This window comes from Sus scrofa, chromosome 8 (genome assembly GCF_054392235.1).
Source record: "Sus scrofa isolate SSC_HxYL_T2T_F1_AM1 chromosome 8, Sscrofa_HxYL_maternal_Yorkshire_Landrace_v2.0, whole genome shotgun sequence".
NCBI lineage: Eukaryota > Metazoa > Chordata > Mammalia > Artiodactyla > Suidae > Sus > Sus scrofa.
In genome coordinates, this window is record NC_139390.1 from 82,552,788 (window position 1) to 82,571,308 (window position 18,521).

Sequence of the window (18,521 nt, forward strand, 5' to 3'; positions counted from 1 at the left end):
AATCTATAACCCCGAGCACCTCAGTGTCCCAAACTCTTACAGCCCAGGCAAAGCCAGGCCACCAATGTCCCTGGGGCAGCAACTCACGGTGGGGACGATGACATTATGTACTCTCTCATCCTTGGTGCCTGACCCCGGATCTTCCGCTAAGCCACCATCAGATCTATTGAGAGAGAAGCGAGAGGACTAAAGCTGGATAGGAAACCCCAAGGTATGAGGCTCATCTTACACACAATCTGCCTGTCTTTTCAACCAAACACCGTGTCTCAAATAAAAACTCACCTCCCTCCCTCTCGCTCATTCCTAAGGCAGCCACAGAAGTGAGCTGCGATTTCCCAGCAGCATCCTGAGCCAAAACACGTGAGAACACACGGGAGCAGATCCAGACTTGCAGCCCCATGAAGATCACACAAAGCTTGGCCCACAACACGGAATAACGTGAATGTGTTCGAGGTGCTGAACATTCCAGGGATGGCCTGCATGTCAGGTGTACGCCCGCATCCCCACAGATCTGGCACTAGGCCCGCTCCCTAGGCCCTCAGTTAAATTGCAGGTTCTGTGCTACCAAGACCCACATTGATGGCCCTAATTTTAGCTCTTGAGCCTTTTATTTAATTTAATTTTATTTTATTTTATTTGCCACGCCTGCGGCATGCAGAAGGCAGAAGTCCCCAGGCCAGGGATTGAACCCGAGCCACAGCAGTGACATCATGAGATCCTTAACCACTAGGCCACCAGGCAACCCCTCTTGAGCCTTTTGAAGACAGGACTGCTCCATCCCAACCTCCTGTGCAGGAAATGACATACTCTTCCACCAAGGTCACACATCAATGGAAGCAAGCTGAGAATAAAACACGAATCCCATAAACAAGAACTTTACTAAACTAAACGTTACATAAAAGAACATATAAATGGACCTTTAAATACATTCAGTTCATCTTAAATTTATATAGAAACTTATTTACACTTCTGCATTATATACTTAAATTATTTTTCCAAGCTTACTACCAATAAAAGGTAATAGAATGATTCACCTGCTCACACAGATGCATACAAGTTGTCCACAGGGCTAGCAAAACTCATGACACTCAGCTTATTAGATTTCAAAGCAACCACCCATTCCAAGGGTGCTTTCTTCTGAGCAGAGCTTTATGTGAGATCTCTGCTGGAGAGATATTGGGCGATAGTTCTGGAAGCTGATCCCGGGGCAGAGATGGGTCCTTGGGTGATAATGACTTGGACTCTCGGAGTAGAAGGACCTTTGAAGACCATCATGGAGGCCACGCCCTCACTTCTGCAAACTGGAAACGGGATTAAGGAGACGAGTGACCGGCCAAAGCCACACAGCATCAGTGATGGAACAGGGACTCAGACCCTGGTTTCTAGGGTTTCGCCAAGGAGTCCAGACCCTGGAACACCCACAAATCCACAAACTTGGGACCTCTTTCACAGGCCCTCTGTTTTGAACATCGCTGCCTGTTAGATACATGATTTTTTAAGGCTTTTTGAGATGGCAAAAGATGGCTCAGGATCCTCATAACTAACCATCTCTGCGGAGCCCTGGATCTCCAGGGTGATTTTTACAAGAGGTTTTGTGGTCAGGTGCCTTATTTCTTCAACCTTAGCATTTACCCTTTCAATGCGGCTGACTTAGGGAAGCTCAGAATTTCCAATTAATTTGGACGGAAGGCAAAATTCTGCAGGACGGAGACCAGGACATCGACCATATGGATTCAAGACAATTACACTGCATTTGCCGAACTCCATCTCCCACTGTCAGATCTAAGACAAAGTTGCACTACTAAGTAAATCAAAAGTGAAAAAACTGGGGGAAGTTTTTTAAATAATAAAAAAGTTTCAAGAACGTTCTCCATTTCCCAATTAGTCAGAGGGAAACAGTGAAATTGGCACTGGGTAGAAATAATACATTAACAGTTTTTCCCTTTCTTTTGAAAGAAGCCCAACTTTTTTTTTTTTTTTGCAAAAATTTCCTGATAATATAAAATCATAAAGCAATTTCATTTTGGAAGGTCTGTTTTTAAAAATATGATCTGGTTCTTCTCAGGAATGAAAATCACTGTATCAAAGAACAGACATCAACATTAAAAAGAATCACTGAAAGAGGGGGAAAAAAAAAAAGCAAAGATACTGAATTTTTAGGCTCCAGGTCATATTACAAAGAAGACTGGGAGACTGAAGGTTTCTTCTTCCCTGTAACTCCAGTGAACACAAGTCATAGCAGCCTTCACTCAGCTTCACAACAGATACTCAAATAAGAAAACACAGAGGGGCAAGCTGTATTCTGCCCAACAGCCCCTGATGCCTATCCATCAAAATACAGCACTTCTACATTCTGGAAGCTCCAGCATTCTCCCAGGGGCTGCCACTCATCTGCAGGGGAGGCTGGCCCCATTGTCCACGGTGCCAGCCCTCACACAGGGAGCATCCAGTTTCCGGCCACCAGTCTCACTTTCCCTCCTGTTCACAGGCAAACCCTCACCAAACAGCAGGGTAAGGTGAGCAAGGCAGAAAATCTTCAAGAAGACCATGTCAGCCACAGCACACTGACTTGCAGAAGGCCAGTTGCCAGCAATGGACGGCGGGAGCAGGTGGAACCCTGAGGCCAGGGAACACTGGCTGATAAAAATATCTTCATCCTTTTACCCCTGGGAAGCGTTTCACTCCGCGAAAGGAACCAACGAAAAACAACATTCAATTTTTATATTAAAAAAGTCAGATATATAAAAACTGGCCAAAAGTTTTCTTTCACTCGTTACATAGGAAGGTCGCCTTCCTCTCTGAATCGTTTGTGGGTCTCTGCGGTCTGCCTGGAGGTCGGGGTCCACCTCCGCGGCCCATCACCGCGGGGAACCTCTGTCCAGCAGGAGTCAGTGCGGGTCTCCAGACCCCAGGGCTGCACCTTCGGTCATGGGGGATTTGCGGGGGCAGCACTGGCAGGTGGCCCCAGGGATGACTGACTGCATGTGACTTCCGCAAGAGTCCGTCCTCTCCATCGGAACCCCAGGCAGGAGGCGGGAGAGCAGGGCGGCCGCCAATCACTTCCGTAAGGGATGGAGCCCCTTCCCCAGGGCCGGCCGGCTGGCGTCCTTCAGCCGGACGGAGGCCCTTTCCCCGGCCCCGCGGCCTTTGGGCGAGGCCTCGCTGCCGGCCCTTGGGCCCTCGGGCAACTCGGGCCCCTTCCGGGGGCCGCGGGCGCTGCTGGCCCGCCTCAGGGCGCCTCCGTCCTTCGGGGCCGCCTCCTCCGGGCCGCCCTTCGCCCTGAGCTGCCGCTGCGATACGGTGCGGGTGAGGCCGGGGGGTCGGGCCACGGCGGGGGAGTCGGTCCTCAGGCACCGGGACGAGGAGGCGACCGTGTTGCGGGCAAAGCTGGGGACCGGGGCGGGGCCGCGGGGCGCGCTGGGGGCAGCCGGGGCCCGGGGTGCCTCCTCGGGGCTCTCGGGGCCCTGGGAGCTGGAGCGGCACATCTTGTCCTCGTCGGGCTTCGGCCGCGGGACGTTGCGGAGCGGCTTGGCGCTGGGCTTCCGGAAGGAGGTCCTGGCGGGCGCGGGGGACTCCCTCCCTGGCCGGGCCGCAGCGGGGGCCGGGCCGCCGGGGGCCTCGCGGGGGGCGCGCTTCCCCGAGACTGGTGCGCGGCCGGCCCGCGCGATGGGCACGACCTTGCGCAGGCTCTCGTTCTCTGAGCCCGTCAGCGTCCGCACTGGCCGGACCGCCCCCGCCACCCGCCGGGCCGCCCCGGTCCCCGCCGGCGCCTCTTTGACGGAGCTCCTCTTCGGGGACATCACCTCCTTCTCCCGGGCCGGCCTGTCCCTAGGAGGGTCCGCCTGGCAGCCCGGCTCGCTCTTCCTCGAGACCGAGACCGGACGGGGAGCGGGAACCTCTCCTGGCGAGCTGCAGGCCGGCAGAGAGGAGACCTGGCTGTCCCCAGCCCCCGAGGACACGGAGCCCTCCCTGTCGCCCCCATCGCCCGGGCACCCCCCTTCCGGTCTGGAGTCGGTTCCTTCGGAGCAGTCCAGGGTCAGCGAGCAGTCGGTGGTGTCCGAGAACAGCCCTGCATCTTTGCTCTCAGGGTCGCTGCTGCCCACTGATCCCGCAGCTGCACTGCCTGCCTCATCCCGGGCGGCCCCGCCACCCTCCAGGGCTGGGAGGGGAGCATCCCCTGCGCTTCTGTCCACGGGCGTCAGGCGGTCGTTTGGGGCGCGGGGGGCCTGCGGGCTCTCACCCACCACAGACATCAGCTCCATTGGGCTGAAGTCGTTCATGGTCAGCCGGGCCGGCTCCTCAGGGCCCTTGGGAGCCTGGAGGTCGAACTGGGCCAGCCCGGTCACCAGCTCATGCTCCTTAATCCCTAGGGCCAAGGGCGAGAGTGGAGGGGACCGCACAGGACCCAGGCCCAGGGGCTCACTGTTCCTCTTTCGCAGGATGCTGACCCCACTGCGCCTGACTCGGGGTAAGGCCGTCGCAGGTTCCTCCAGCCGGGGGGCCAGGAGCTGGCTCTGCCAAGTTGAGGGTGGGTCAGTGGCTTCCTCCTGGTCCTTTGAGGCTGGAAGTCTGTGTGCCTGGCTGGAGTCCTGGTCCCTCTGTTCTCCAGACTCCATCCAGGCTCTGCTGGGGGGCGCCTGCCGGGGACAGCTCCTGGGCAAGCTGTTGAACTTGAGCTCCTCGGGGTTGCCAGTGGAGCTCTCCAGGAAGGTCAGCAGCTCCCTGTCAGCAGAAGCGCCCAGGGAGAGGCGGGAGCGCCGGGTGTTGGGGGGCCGGTGGGAGGGGCTGATGGGCCTGGAGTGGAGAAAAGGGTCCTCTGCGCCCCTCTTGGTCAACAACTCCACGTCATTCTCACTGCTGCTCCGGCTGAAGCCAAGCTCCCCAGCCGCCCAGGAGCGCCGCTTCTGTTCCTGCTCCTTCAGCCGCTGCAGCTGCTTCAGCTCCTGCACCTCGCGATCATGGTTGTCCTGGAGGAGGGTGTGGAGAGAGGCCAGAAAATGCGTGAGACACGTGGGCCCCAAGTGCAATCCCAGACTGGCAACTCTAAGACCCACCCATTCCCCACCCCCAGATAGGTGCCTGGAAGAAAGAACAGGCGGTGAGCTTCACTGAGAGAGAAGGCGGCATGTGTTTGCATGTGCACATGTGCCGGAGGGCTGGAGGTTTTGGTTGTCCCAGAGCCGTGTGGGCATGACTGATGATGGCGCACCAACCATCTGCTGAGGGTTGTCACCAGATCCCTGGGCCCAGCTCCCAGCTTTCCAGTCAGGGCACTGTGCCCTCACCTGCAAAGGGACTCCGCACCTGCCCATGACCTCAGCTCTGAGGAAAGCCGACTTGATTTCTAAACAGGGCGAGACAGAAAGGGCTTCCAGGAATGTGCTGTTCAGGCAACGGCAGAGAGAAAAGTACTACAAGTGTTAAAAAGGGAGCTGGTGGGAGTTCCCTGGTGGCCTAGTGATTAAGGACCTGACGTTGTCACTGATGTGGCTCAGGTTGATCGCTGCCTGGGATCATCTGCATGCTGGGGGTGTGGCCAAAAAACAAAGAAAAGAGGCAGCCAGGAGTTCCCGTCGTGGCGCAGTGGTTAACGAATCCGACTAGGAACCATGAGGTTGCGGGTTCGGTCCCTGCCCCTTGCTCAGTGGGTTAACGATCCGGCGTTGCCGTGAGCTGTGGTGTAGGTTGCAGATGCGGCTCGGATCCCGCGTTGCTGTGGCTCTGGCGTAGGCCGGTGGCTACAGGTCCGATTCAACCCCTAGCCTGGGAACCTCCATATGCCGCGGGAGCGGCCCAAGAAATAGCAACAACAACAACAACAACAACAACAAAAAGACAAAAGACAAAAAAAAAAAAAGAGGCAGCCAGAGTCCGTGTTGCCTGGATCCATCTACAAACACACACACACACACACACACACGCACACGCACACGCACACGCTCACACACACTCACACTCATGTGCCCCACATTTTACTTAACAATGACTTGGGAGTTCCCGTCGTGGCGCAGTGGTTAACGAATCCGACTAGGAAACATGAGGTTGCGGGTTCAATCCCTGCCCTTGCTCAGTTGGTTAACGATCCGGCATTGCCGTGAGCTGTGGTGTAGGTCGCAGATGCGGCTCGGATCCCGAGTTGCTGTGGCTCTGGCGTAGGCTGGCAGCTACAGCTCCGATTAGACCCCTAGCCTGGACACCTCCATATGCTGTGGGAGGGGCCCCAGAAATGGCAAAAAGACAAAAAAAATAAAAATAAAAATAAAAAACCAATGACTTGGATGCATACATTACACTAAGAGATGCCTTTCCAATCTCTGCTTTCTAAATCCTGCCTGGGAAAGAAACAACAGACGGGCCACTGAGGCTTTGTCTCTTGTGCCCCACCCCCTTCCCACAATGAGAGCAGAGGATGTACTATACAAATCCTACCTTTCACCCCATTCCAAGGACCCAGCAGCCCTCTCCCAGCAAAACCAAACTGGAACAAATGCACACACCAAAGTAAGCACCCCTTACGGCTTGCACCTTAAATATACCTGCGACACGTAAATGTGTGGCTCTCACAACCCCAATCTCTTATCATTCAAGCCTTTTACTTGAACATTGATTTTCTCAAATGATGCACTTTCCCTTCCACGTTTTTATGAGGCTCAGGCTGTGTTGGGGGCCGTGGGCCCCCTCGTGCAGCCTTGGCCTCAGCCTTCCGGAGGACCCTGGGTCTTCTCCCTTCCAGGCTGCCTGCAGCGGGCATGGGGCCAGCTCCTGGCTCTCAGGACCTGCAGGATTCTGGCTGGGAGGGAAAGCCCCAGAAAGAGCCAATTTGCTGCTACTGCTACCAGCAACCCCACCCCCACCCTCACTGACCTCACTGCTTGGACAAGGGCAAGGAAACGTGGCCACAGGCTTCTCTTGGCTGGACAGAGAAGGGGAGGCGTGGGAACTGGAGTTACTCTGGGCTACTCACTTAAGGCTGGAGAGACCCACCCCTCGAGGAAATTCAGCTATGGACAAATCTGTACTTGAAATACAGGGAAGGAGATGGCACACCAGGATTTGGTTCCTTATTAGCACCTGAGATGAAGGGATGTTGTTTTTGTGTTTAACTGACAAAGAGTTGTATCTGCAAAGCCAAGCAACCCAAAGAGTCTTCTGGCTTCTGCAGGAACTCAGAGATTACTGGCTTGGAGGCTGTGGTGGCTGCATTCAGACAGCAGCAGGTCCTCTCACTACCTGGGCATTTCAGAGCCCACTCTGGCCAAGGACAGTATGGGTCCCAAGGTGCCACAACCCCTGGCAATGGTTACAGTGCTCGAAACAGGTGAACAAAGCCCTCGACATCCTATCACGATACAGGTCTCCCTGAAGGAGGAGAGTGTCTCCTGGGAGCGGGATGCTTAAAGAGTCATCTCAATATCATGACCTGCCATCAAATAAACTTGACTAACAAAATGCTTTTAGGGTATCAGAGCAAGTGCTGGAACCCACAGCGAAGTAGCAGAGGCTACACCAACCTGATGATATGGAAATGCTCAGGGCTGAGATGGCAGGGCCGCTTTCCTGGAACCCCCTAGGTATAGGCTTGCCATGCGGCCCCAGCCAGCCTTTCCTGCCACCACCTTTGTGCCACAGCAGAGGGCTGGGTAGGAAGAGGAAAAAGAAGAATCCCAACAACTCAGAAAACAGAGGTGCCTCCAGCCGTACCTTCACTGCTTTGTTGAATTTGATGCAGAAGTCTCTGAATATCTGAAGGCACTCATCCAGTTTGACAGTGTCTTTGTCCTCACAGAAAAAATCAATGAGGGTGTGGGCCTCGGCCAGGAGCTCTTGTTTCCAGCGCTCCAGCTCCGACAGCTCTTCCACGGCAAACTGCAGAGAAGGAGACAAATGGCACACACAGGGTGAGAGGCCAGCCGAGCCGTGAATGCAGCTCCATCTCCGGTCTCACTGCAAATCTGGTCCCCCAGAGCCAAAAGGAGAATAATTCACCCCCAAACCTTGGGACAGCCAGGAGAAGACCTTGTGAAGCCCGAGGGGTTTTAAACTGAGAATACTATCAACCAGATGTCTCCCTGTTGTGTCCCTGGAAACGTGGCACTGGTGTGCAGTTGGCCTCTTGAAGGAAAGGCCAGTCTGATCTGTTCTGACTTCTTACACTGGCCAAGAGTCTACTTCCCGTCCCAGCAGCCACTGGTACTGACGAGTGGTCTTATGCAGAGGTCTGCCCCATTTAGAGGGGTTTCAACTTAACCTCAAATGAGCACTATCAGGGTCAGTGTCACCCCCACAGGCCGCAAGCCCTCAGGCCCAGACAAACGTCCAGCCAGGAGGTTCTATCTGCAGTCCATGCCTGCGCCCCCCACCTCAACACTGTCCAGTAGATTTGGGGTGGACCTGCCATTATTTTATTAAAACTCCCCAGGAGATTCTGACGGGGTTTGGAATCACTGCCCTAAACAAATGCATCCTCCCAACCCCTTCAGCTTTCTCCTAATTCTTCTAGGACAAAGTCACCAAAGCCCCAATAGACTCGAATACTGCCCCAACACGATGAGGAAGAAGCCTCAGCCCTTTTTCATACCAGGGCTCCCAGGGCCAAGGGGACATGCATCTGTCCCCGAAGGCCACTCAGTGACACTTCATGTTGGACTGAAGTAAGGAAGCAGCAGGTGGGCGAAGCCAGAGTGCCACGGAGACAGCCTTCGGGTAACAAAGTTTCTACGTAGGGAGGGCTGTCTGGAATACATTCCTTTAGGAAAGCACACTCGTATGTTGTTTCAAAGGCTTATAGTTGAGAAAGTTCTTTTGCGGTGAGGGGGACGGGCCCCGGAAATGGTGATGGTGTGGGCTGCCCATGCCAGACAGCTGGAATCAGCCTGGAGCACAGAACCCAGAGAGAAATCCAGAGAAGGCACAGCCCATCCCACCTGCTCGCCCCTACAAAGCCCTCTGCTTACACCAAACACTCGGGAGGTCGTAGGAAACCAAAACTATTTAGGACACCAAATACCAGAGAAAGTCAGCACCGGGGTCAGTAGCCCAAGGCGGTGCATGTGCTCAGGCTGTGTTTTTCTTTACGGAGAGAAGAGTATTAATGAAAGGGTAAATCTCTGCCTGTCACTCTTGCACTGGGGAAGGGTGAATTCCAGCCAAGAACAGCTCCACTGCAGAGAAACAGGACTGGGGCCAGAACCTTCCCTCGCGCTTCCCCCACCTCGGGGGGTCTCAGCCAGATCCTGGGTGGGTGTGAAGGGTGCCCAAAGGCCCTGGAGTCCCCTTAGGGCCCCGGAGGCAGGATGTTCTGAATAGGGCCTGAGGAACCACCGGGCTGGAGTTACCTGCCAAGGGTAGTTTCTGAGCCCTTCCCTCCTGATTAGGGCCCCAGAAGAAAAAGCCCAAAGCTGCAGGGACAAAGTGTGACTGATAAATGAGCAGCTGTGGCAGTCGATTCAACTGTCCATCTCAAACTTGTCTGTTATGGACCAAAGTTCCAAACCAATTTACTTGGTACTTCACGCCCAAAGGGTCAAAACAGGGAAACAGAGCTGTACGACTGTGTTCCTATCTTGTTTCTGCTCAAAAACCTTTAAGGGTTCCCCACAGCTTAGAGCGTGGAAGTTTTCAGACTGGCATTCAGAGCCTGTGTGGCCTGTACTGAACCTATCTTTAAAAAATGGTATCTCGGAGTTTCTGTTGTGGCGCAGCGGAAACAAATCCGACTAGGAACCATGAAGTTGTGGGTTCGATCCCTGGCCTCGCTCAGTGGGTTAAGGATCCGGCATTGCCGTGAGCTGTGGTGTAGGTCACAGACTCGGCTCGAATCCTGCGTTGCTGTGGCTCTGATTAGACCCCTAGCCTGGGAACTTCCATGTGCCGCAGTGTGTGGCCCTAAAAAGGACAAAAAGACAAAAAGAAAACCAAAAAAAAAAAAAAAAAAAAGGTATCTCCCCTATTTAAAAAGAAAGTCAATTTTAAAAACAGGAAAAAAAAATCTCTGTGTAGAATATTTTACTTAGATAAAAATGACTCTACCAGGAGTTCCTGTCGTGGCTCAGTGGTTAACGAATCCGACTAGGAACCTTGAGGCCGTGGGTTCGATCCCTGGCCTTGCTCAGTGGGTTGAGGATCCGGTGTTGCCGTAAGCTGTAGGTTGCAGACATGGCTCGGATCCTGAGTTGCTGTGGCTCTGGCGTAGGCCAGTGGCCGAAGCTCCAATTCGACCCCTAGCCTGGGAACCTCCATATGCTGTGGGAGCAGCCCAAGAAATGGCAAAAAGACAAAAAAAAAGGCTGCTTCTGAACAGCAGTCTGGGGGTACAGCCACAACAGAGCTGCTCCGCCTTACAAGCCTTTCTGTACTCCTATTTAGTGTAAGACATTAACGTTTAATATAAGAACTGAGATGTGATCCAGAAATTCCACTCCTACGCCTATATCCAGACAAAACTCTAATTCAAAAGGATGCATGCACCCCTATCTATGTTCATGCAGCATATTCACAATAGCCAAGACATGGAAACAACCTAAATGTCCATGGACAGAGGAATGGATAAAGAAGGTGTGGTACAGAGGTACAATAGAATACTACTCAGCCATGTAAAAGAACAAAATAATGCCATTTGTGGCAACATGGATGCAACTAGAGATTATCATACTAAATGAACTTAGAAAGAGAAAGACAAATACGATATCACTTATATGTGGACTCTAAAATATGACATAAAAGAACATATCTACCAAACAGACTCATGGACAAAAACAGACCTGTGGTCACCAAAGGGGAGGGATTTGGGGGAGGGTTGCGGAAGGGGTAGGGGGTTGGGGTTAGCAGATGTAAACTATTATACATGGGGGGAGGGGATGAGCAACATGGTCCTACTGCAGAGCACAGAGAATCCTATTCAATATCCTATATGAACTACGATAGAAAAGAGAATATTTTTAAAAGTGTATGTGGATATAAATGTGTGTGTGTCAATGAATCACTTTGCAGTAAAGCAGAAATTAACACAACATTATAAATCAACTACACTTCAATAAAAACTAAAAAAAAAAAAAAAGAAGAATAACAGGGAAATGAGACCTCTGGAATCCTCCTCTCCATGTGTGATGGACACTCTCCTTGCATTTCTGGATGTGGTTCATTTGCCTGAAAGCACTTAGTTACTGCTGAGGATTTTCCTAGCTACTGGGAGGTGTTTCTGTGGTGGTGTTTGCTTTGTTGTTTCACTTGGAGAAAACAAAAAAAATCTGTGCACTTTTAAGGGGAAATGAGAGTTTAGGTATATTTGAAAGAAAATACAGAACATGGGCTTAATAATAAAAACAAACTCCCAGCAGAGCCAAACAAAATGGAATGTTTGCTGATGGGAGCTGCAGCTCACAGCATTCGATGCAGCTTCCTTACAGGGCTGTGAGAGGAGGCTGGGGTGGGCCACCCTCCGGAGCACAGGCCCCTTCCCACCACCCAGGGCAGCCCCGCCTCACATTCCCCCTCCAAGTCCTGCAGCACAAGTCCTGGAGTGCTGACACCGAAGGGAGCGCACCACCACACTCAAGACTTCGAGAGGGAAAGAGGCCATTTTTTTTTAAACTAAGGAAAATAGAAGAGGTACGTCAGACTATGTGATGAGTGAGTCACAGTGAGCTGTTGCAAACACATCCACTCTGTCCGGTTTTGTGGATGTTATTTGGAACAGCTCCCGCCACACCCTTTGGGGGTGAGGCCCTCTGGGTGTCAAGCGGCACCAGCTCCCGGTGTGTCCTGCTCTCACTACAGAACATGCGAAACGGAGCTTGTCTTGTCCACAAAAACAAGTCAAGGGACAAGAGCCTGGGTGTTCAGGTGTCCTTAATGATTTCTGGGGAACGTTTCCTTTCAGTGTCCAGAAGTGTGACTGGGAGAGAGGAGCTCTTGAGCCAGGTGTTAGAACCCAACCCTGAGTTGCCAGCCATAAGCTGCCAGGGAGAGTCCCATAGGCGATCCCAGCTCGCTACCGGGCCGTGCCATCATGCAGGCTGCTCGGTCATCGGCAGGCTTGGTCCCTAACAGGAGCCTCAGGTTTAGACCATATTCAATATCCTCTGTCAAAAACACCAGTCCAGCAAAGAAGGGGCCCCGAGATACAAAGGTCCTCTTCCTGACTTGGGGGAACAAATACAAATGGGAACCTGCTTCCATAACCACACCCCTGCCAACCCAACCGGCCTCAGCGGGACTGCTGAGCTCAGAGGGACAGACTGTTTTTTGTTTTTTTTTTTTTTTGCCACACCCTCGGCATATGGAGGTTCCCAGGCTAGGGGTCAAATCGGAGCTGCAGCTGTCGGTCTACACCACAGCCACAGCAACTCGGGATCCAAGCCACGTCTGTGATCTACACCACAGCTCAAAGCAAGGCCAGATCCTTAACCCGCTGATCAAGGATCAGGGATCGAACCCATGTCCTCATGGACACTAATCAGGTTTGTTACCACGGAGCCACAAAGGGAACTCCTCAGAGGGACTGACTTGAATCTCACACCAACCTGGAGGAAATCTTCCATCTGCTGACAAAGCTCTCTGTCTCGCTGAATGTTCTCTTTCAGAGACCTCGTCCTGACGAAGAGCGAGTGCAGCTCTGCCTCCGTGTTGTCCAGCGACAATCTGGAAGAAAAGGAAGGGAGAATGGGCAGCGGGCACAGGGAGGCCGTGTGTCATGCAGGCACATCCAACAAGACCCTGGAAACAGAAGGGGGGCTACTGTGATTTCCACCCTCTGCGTTGAATTTCCTCCTGTTTTTTTTAAGAGGCGATTCCTTCCTAAAGACACACACACACACGGGTGCAGAGACAGCAGGCTGTAATTTTGTTCTTGCTGGCGAGATAACTGAAAGTGTGAGACGTGTAAAGCTTTTCATAACCAGGTCTGAACACTTTCATTAGAATCCAGCACGATTCAGATGTTTACACTTTACTCCGACCATGAAATGCAAACACAAAAGCTCTAACCCATGAAAAGCAAGGTGGTGCAGGCTGACAACCCTGACAATGGGAAGACCCTACACAGAATCCACCTCGCTCACCACAGACAGGCAGAGTCAGCACTCTGTGTGTTAGAGAGAACTGTCACCCAGCTAACAGGATCACTGAGACACTGGCCAGCGACAGAGCTCTGGTTCACGTGTTTATGCTTGTGGTTCACAGCTGTCCCCACTGGACAGAGCCCCTCAGATAACAAGTGACGATGGGAGCCAGGCTGATAGGTGAGGTGCAGTGCTGAAGCCAGCTCACGGAGGCAGCCGGGGCTTATCTCTCTCCAGATCCACAGCCAGTAATGACATGTGGGGAGCTTAGATCAGCCCTGACAGCAGTATTTACACCATGGCAATCAGCAGTTGCTACAAATCAACACTTTTTTTTTTTCCCCCAGAAAAGCTGGTTAGTGAACACTTCCCACTGATGCATGGACGTGTGTTGTAAATTTAAAAACACAGAACTCAAAACAGGCATGTATACGCAGATTAGAGCCACATTAAAACACACAGCTCAATCAGGATCAGAAGCAAATGACATTGATGTAAAGAGAGCTTTATGTATGGTTGATGCCTTCTCTGCAAAAGTTGAGTGACTAATTTAAAACGAAATCCTTTCACAGCCCTTGGCATGGTTCCAGCTTCTTTTAAGGCAATAGAAAATAAATGTACCATGTTAGATTCTAAAGGAATCAGTGAGGTATGGCCCTGGGTGTTTGACTGATATATACCAACTCCCAAGGTTACAGGCTGTGTTCTTTGAGCTCTATTTTTTTTGGGTGTGGAGGTATTTGAAGTTCTTAATTCATATATATATATATATTTGTTTACAGTGATGATATTCATTAGAATAGACTGCAATAGAGTTTTTTAGATTAAAAACAAAGATTAATTTTTCAAAACCTCCAAATTCCAAAGGTGCACATACACACCTCTGTAACCAAATGAAAGGCTGAAAGTTCAACAGGACAAAACTTCTTAAAGTTCAAACCTGAATCCAGAAGTTGCAAAATATTCATCAGTTTTCACAAGAAGGTAGTTAAAAACCAAACCAGAACAAACAAAAAAACCCCCTTGTTCTCCCAGTTCTCCTCCTTGCTTACCTGGCAGCCTCCTGAACATGATGCAATTTTTCAGAAAAGTTTAGAAGAACAGCGTCTTTCTTTTGGGCTTCCTAGAACAAAAACAGAATTTCTCTCGCTATAAGAGGATAAAAGTGGAATTTCATCCCCTATATGGATACATTTTTCTCAGGGCTTAAAAGCACCGTAAAACCACTATTGCCATTTGTAGGCTTGATCCAGTCAAAGCCACTCATGGGGACATGAACCCTTATTCTGATGTCTTTAGCAAGATTTACCAGAACTTTCCTCCTCTCAAGAAACATTTAACTTCCCAGAGCAACTGATCCTGACGTGAAATACGATTCACGGGCATGAAAACTCGCTTCGAGGAGGTGACAGCTTAGGAGGGCCCATTGTTCCTAAGAGAATCCAATACAGCCTACTTAAATACCACCCATACCTATGAGTTCGCCTTGACATGACCGAGATACCTTCAGCTGCTAAACCAGTTTGCAAACTGAGTTTAATCGGAAGGTGCACAAGCCATGCAGGTGTCTGGATTCTTGGCCTGTTCAGAGGATACAAGGAAGGCAGGTATGCAGGGAGCAGAGACCCACTTAGGAAACTCCCCAAGTGGGCAGGGACCGGGTTCCACAGAGCACCTCGACATGCAGACCGAAAAGGCAGCTCAGGAGATACTATCGGCCTTGAGGGATGAGGGACACATTTTCTGGTTTCAATGTCCTGAAGAAGGACTCTTACATTACTACTGAGTTCAAGGTGCCCTCTGTCTGCTAAAGAACGTGGCAATAATAGTGTGCATCATTACTTACGGGGCACTTACTATGTTGGGAACACTGAGCTAATAATAAGCACGTTCTGGAATTATCTCCCTCTGCCCTGTCAGTTACCTGGTTTTGAGGTCTCCCTACCCTCCACCATTAGACGAAGGAATGCAGGATCTGAAGGCTCAAGTAACCTGTCTGAGGAAGTACAGCTAATAAAGGACGTCAAAAATCTCCCTGTCCTGCCCCGTCCTGAGACTCACGCCAGAAAAAAGCCAGCAACACAGCTTCCTTCCCATGTTAAGCTGTGCCCATGTGATGGCTGTCCAAACGACAGGAGATCCGATGAAGGAAAAACAAATTAGCACGATTTGCTCTTGGAAAGAATTTAACAGCAAAGAGAGAACTGTCTTTGGCTGATCTTTGACTTTGTAACCAGCTGTGCTGATGTCACATGGGCCCAGTCAAAAATGGAAGCGATGGGGTTCCTTGGTGGCCCCTTTGGGTTAAGGATCCGATATTGTCACTGCTGTGGCGCGGGGTCAATCCCTGGCTCAGGAACTTCCACATGGCACGGGCACAGGCAAAAAAAAAAAAAAAGAAAGAAAGAAAAAAAGCAGTGGCGGGCCGGGTTCAGACCCCACAACCTGTATGACAGGCAAAGCCCCCAACCCACAATCTATAAGCGGGAAAAAAAAAAATGGAAGTGGATCCTCTCATGGCTCTGACTCCCTCACTCTATACACACAACAGTCCACAGTCTAGTCAATTCAGCCTCAAAAGTGTTTGGATATGCAGGCCTCTACTCTCCATCCCCGTGGCCGTTACCCTGATTCTCATCTCTCACCAGACAACGAGCGCCAACTTCCATGAAGAAGTCCCCCTATCTCTCGTGCTCCCTCCACTCTAACCCAGCCCCCAGACTGCCTCATTTTCCTAGAAACAGAAACCTACCTGGTCATGCTGTCTGCAAACGTCCACTGGCTCCCCACTGCTAAAGCATGAAATCCAAATTCCCCAGCTTTCAGATTTGAATCCTTCACAACCTGGCTTCACCAACCACTCTGCCTCACTCCCCGACCCTCCACCTCCCTCCAGGCCTGGAGCCTCAGGTACAGCTCAACGCAGGAATCTGCATATGGAACCTTCCTGGCCCCTGGCTCTGTTTCCTGAGTCTGATGGATACCACCTTACACCTCCGAAAAACTTGACTGCCTCTGCGGGATCCCTGTGCCTTCTCTCCCTGCATCAATCACCTCCACATACCTGTGCAACAAAGTGCAGAAGATTCATCCCAGGTTTGTTTGCTTTTGTGTCTGCCAATTTGAGCAAAGAAGACAGTTTAAATCCTACTGCATTGCCAGCATACCCTCCCTAAAGAAGACAAATCAAAAGAAAAAAAATACATATATATATATATATATACACCTTTAGACAGACAAATCAAATTGGAAATAACATCTCCAAGTTTTGGGAACTTTACTTACTGCATTCATGATATTCCCTGCCTGCAGCACCAAGTGCAATATCGAATGAAGCTCCTCACATGACATCAGCTCTGTCAGAAAGAACACACCACGGTAACTTAGAGAAGCCTGCAGCTTAAACACACACAAGACAGCTACCACATCCAAGTTCAAGTGTGTCTGCAACAAGTTCTGACCCTGAACTGTATAAACCCAGTGTACCACTGGCTACTGGTGTTTAATTGAGAATCAGATATGTACGACACTTGGGGATCACAAAATACTTCGATAATGAACATTTTCAAGTAGCAGAAAATACAAAAAGCCTCATGAAAAGCAGCACATTGTGTTTCAGGACTAATCTCCGCTCTCCCCAGTTATGTCTCCATTTTTTCCTTAATATCCTTTGAGACTACATTTGTGGACTATGAAAATGAATAGTGAGCAACATTTTGTTTAGTCGATGGGTTACAAGGAGATAAATAATTAGGCTGGGATGACGTGTAAATAACTCCAAAGCTCCAAAGCCTTAGAAGCAGGTACCCAGAGCATCTTGCCAATTTATTCAAAATGCTACATTTCATTTGGTTTGGCTTAAAGGTTTAAAAAAGAACTTATCATTGTAATATATTGGTAAAGTAGTTCTTTAAACATAAAATCTTTGGTACACACACCTACACAAAGAAATAGTAAAAAATACTAATATACTTGAGAAGCTAAGAGGGAATTTTAATTATTAAAATTATAGTGTATATGGGTAATAAAATCTCACCTACGATATTTTAAAGTTAATATTCTCCATCAAGTCTGGTATTACTTTCAAAAAATTAGACTTGGATCACTGCCTAGCCTGTTATCTAAGAGGGTCAGGTTTTGAAGGGTACCCAGATAAGAAACGTTTCTGCTGTGCCCCAAAACGTGCATTGCTCAGTATGAAAACATATTCTTCCATCTCTATTTGAACAGGAGAAACAATCCTTTCAAAGTTACTGCTTTAGCCTTGGTATAGGAAGAAATTTTAAAAGGCCTCTCTACTGAAAGAAAAAAAACTTGTTCTTAATTCTTAGTTTCTTCTCTAAAATGAAAATATAATGAGCTGAAAAGAAAAAGTTAATCTCAATACAAATCTTAATACAAATCAGAGCAATTAAACAGGAAAATCAAATAGGAATACATATTCTACCACAAAAAATCCAGAAAGTGACCAGCAGGAAATCAGGGCAATGATTCCAGCTGAAAAATGTGAGGGTCAGGGAGCTTCAGAGAGACACCTCCTCGGAGACAGAAGGAGGCCAATGTGCTGGGTGACATTTCCAGTGCCATGAATGCCAGAAAGCGAGCTCCCAGCCCCAGGCAATGAGACGTTAGGGCAACCTGAGGTGTCTGTCCACGGGGGCAAACATTTAGCAAGCTGTTCAAAGAAACAGAAATGGTCTACCTGCCCATCTCCAGTGTAACCAGCCCCCCCAGATGTTTGAAGGGGAAGCAGGTGGAAGAAGACACCGCTGGAGCAGAAATATCAGAAACCTTGGCAGAGGAGCCACACAGGACGTGCCGCGAGGAGTGTGCACGGAAGGGGGTGTGCTTCCCGAGAAGCAGGGTCTTGGCCATTAGCAAAGACCAGAGCCTGGGAGGGGACATGCAGCTGGTGCTGGGGCCCAGGCTGTGAGCATGTGTCCTCATGTGTGTGCACACACACGCACAACTACACACATATCGCACACAACTGCGCACACACAAAACACACGCACCACTCACAAGACGCCATCACCACACACACACAAGCACACACACACACCACACACACCCATAATCATACATCACTGTACCCACATCACATACACACCAAAATCATACACACACCACTATACCCACACCACACTATACACCATACACACACAGAGAAAGCTAATTTAGGAAAGGAACAAGAGCAGCTGCAGCCAGGTTTACTCCTAAGCTTGAGATGAAAGAAAGCTTATTTTATGGGTGGATAATATGCTAATTAATTGATTGACTGGTCCATTAATTAATTAACTAGAGGAGGGGAAGTACATAGAAATAAACCTTCAATGACTCCCATAACACCTCGCTTCCCTTTATAGATTTGTATCAGAAATGGAATGTTGCCTATCTAATTTTTCAATTGAATAGGTTTCTAAAAAATAAACTGCTACCAAAATTAATAAAAACAAATTACAC

The 18,521-nt window shown here is 50.1% G+C and overlaps 1 protein-coding gene across 4 annotated transcripts in view; it reads right to left on the bottom strand.

Moving 5' to 3' along the window:
- Window positions 1–859: 859 nt before the first annotated feature.
- Window positions 860–18,521, bottom strand: part of FHDC1 (FH2 domain containing 1) — a 45,111-nt gene continuing 27,449 nt past the window's right edge. For all 4 annotated transcript variants that reach the window (XM_084972626.1, XM_084972627.1, XM_084972628.1 and 1 more), the window contains exons 7-12: window positions 16,344–16,414; window positions 16,123–16,230; window positions 14,111–14,181; window positions 12,522–12,639; window positions 7,702–7,866; window positions 860–4,967 (exon numbers count right to left, since the gene is read on the bottom strand). In XM_084972626.1, coding sequence (XP_084828752.1) covers window positions 3,057–4,967; window positions 7,702–7,866; window positions 12,522–12,639; window positions 14,111–14,181; window positions 16,123–16,230; window positions 16,344–16,414 — 2,444 coding nt within the window. In that variant the 3' untranslated portion in view covers window positions 860–3,056. The remainder of the gene's footprint in view (window positions 4,968–7,701; window positions 7,867–12,521; window positions 12,640–14,110; window positions 14,182–16,122; window positions 16,231–16,343; window positions 16,415–18,521) is intronic.